At 54.9% G+C, this 1,846-nt stretch overlaps 1 protein-coding gene across 1 annotated transcript in view; it reads left to right on the plus strand.

The window, feature by feature from the left end:
- Positions 1–1,682: 1,682 nt before the first annotated feature.
- Positions 1,683–1,846, plus strand: part of Npffr1 (neuropeptide FF receptor 1) — a 41,146-nt gene continuing 40,982 nt past the window's right edge. Inside the window, exon 1 of the mRNA XM_029560947.1 lies at positions 1,683–1,689. Coding sequence (XP_029416807.1) covers positions 1,683–1,689 — 7 coding nt within the window. The remainder of the gene's footprint in view (positions 1,690–1,846) is intronic.

Genomic DNA, 1,846 nt, shown 5'->3' on the forward strand with positions numbered 1-1,846 from the left:
TATTTTATTTATTATTTTTTATTTGATGTGTATGAATGTTTTGCCTGCATGTATGTAAGTACACCTATGTCATGCAGTGCCCGTGGAGGTCAGACGAGAGTGTCAGATTCCATGGAATTGGAGTTACAGAGATGATTGTTAACCACCATGTGAGTGCTAGGAATTGAGCAGTCAGTGCTCTTAACAGTTGAACCATCTCTCCAGCCCCTGCTTAAGCCTTCCATTCATGACTCCCAAGCCAGGACCTCTGTGGAAGGGGCCAAAGCCAAGAAAGGTTGTGTCAGTGATTTTTATCTGGTTAGCACATTAGAATCATCCAGAGAGTTTTGAAGAAGGACCACAGCCCAGGCCCCATCCACCATAGATGGAGACATGACTACTCATCTGATCCTAGGGGATCAAGCCAGATTCCCTTGGTCTGCCTTAGAGTCTTGACACTGGTACTTTGTTTTAAGTTTCCCCATGTAGGGGCTGGAGAGATAACTGGGCAGTTAATAGCAATAACTGCTATTGCAGAGGACTTGAGTTCTCTTCCCAGCACCCACATCTGGTGATTCACAAACACCTATAATCTCAGGGACATCGGTGCAGGCACATACCAGCAGGCAGACACACACGTATACACAAATTAAAATAATAAAAAAATAAATCTTTAAAGTTCCCTTATTTGATTATAATTTGTGAGAGAGGATTGAAATCCTCTCCAGAGATTTCAGAAGTTTCAAACAAGAACAAATCCTAGATCCCCAGTACAAGAAGGAGGGGTGGGTTCCTGTGTTTTCATCAGCCTGGAACCTGGGATCTTCATTCACATGGCAGATCTATGGTGCTGTCTGTAGGGTGCCTAATAGGGCCTATGGAAGGTCAGGGCAGTTGTGGTCTCTAATCAAGCTGGGGGTGGGGGGAGGCTATTATTTGAGCAACTACTGTGTGCTGGGCAGAAACAAATAGGTCACATTTACCCCCTTCGGAACCACTTTACAGATGCAGAAACTGGGGCTCAGTGCAGGTAAGAGCCTTACCCAAAGGTACACCTCTGGTGAGGGCCTGGGCTGGTTCACTGTGACTCCAGTGGTCATCCATCTGACATTTTGTCACCATTCTCAGAGGAGCGCTCACCCCCTCGCTCCTCAGGTCCCTCCTGTGTAGTCACAGCGACCTCCTCTTCTCTCTCCAGGAGGCGCAGGGTCCTGGACATCAGGGTGGGTGGCCGTGGGCCAGGCTGCGCTCCAGCCACCTTGAAGAGTGGACAGAGGCTGGGGTGTGTCCACCTGGGCGCGCCCTGCACTTTGGAGGGTGCTGGGTCCTGGGGCGAGAGTTGGCGGAGGAGGCGAGCCCGGGCGCCCTCGCTGGGCCCAGCACAGGTGTGCCGGGTGCCATGGTGACGGCGCGGCGCCGGCCCCCTCCTTCCCTCTGACCCGGACGCGCAGGGCGGGCTGCGGAGTCCGGAGTACTGCGGCGCTGCGCGGGCGCTTCGCCCCGGACCCCAGGGAGTGAGTGCCCCCTGCCCACCCACGAGCGCCCGCCGGCGACCCTGGCCCCGACCAGAGAAGCAGGGGCACCAGTCTGGGCCACCCAGACCTGGAGACGGTCATCTGCCCCAGCCTGCCCGACGGTGCGAAGGTGCCCGAAGGTGCCCGCCTCTATTGGAGTGCGTCCTGGAGCCGGCAGGAGTGGGCAACATGGAGGGTGAGTGCCCCCGAGGCTGGGGGTCGGGGTGGGGTGGGCTACAGACTCAGGAGCAGAGTCCAGGAAGAGGAACGAGGCACTGACACTGTGTGTGTGTGAGAGAGAGAGAGAGAGAGAGAGAGAGAGAGAGAGAGAGAGAGAGAGAGAGAGAGAGAGA

This window comes from Nannospalax galili, unplaced genomic scaffold (assembly GCF_000622305.1).
Source record: "Nannospalax galili isolate Female #2095 unplaced genomic scaffold, S.galili_v1.0 scaffold853, whole genome shotgun sequence".
NCBI classification, from domain to species: Eukaryota; Metazoa; Chordata; class Mammalia; order Rodentia; family Spalacidae; genus Nannospalax; species Nannospalax galili.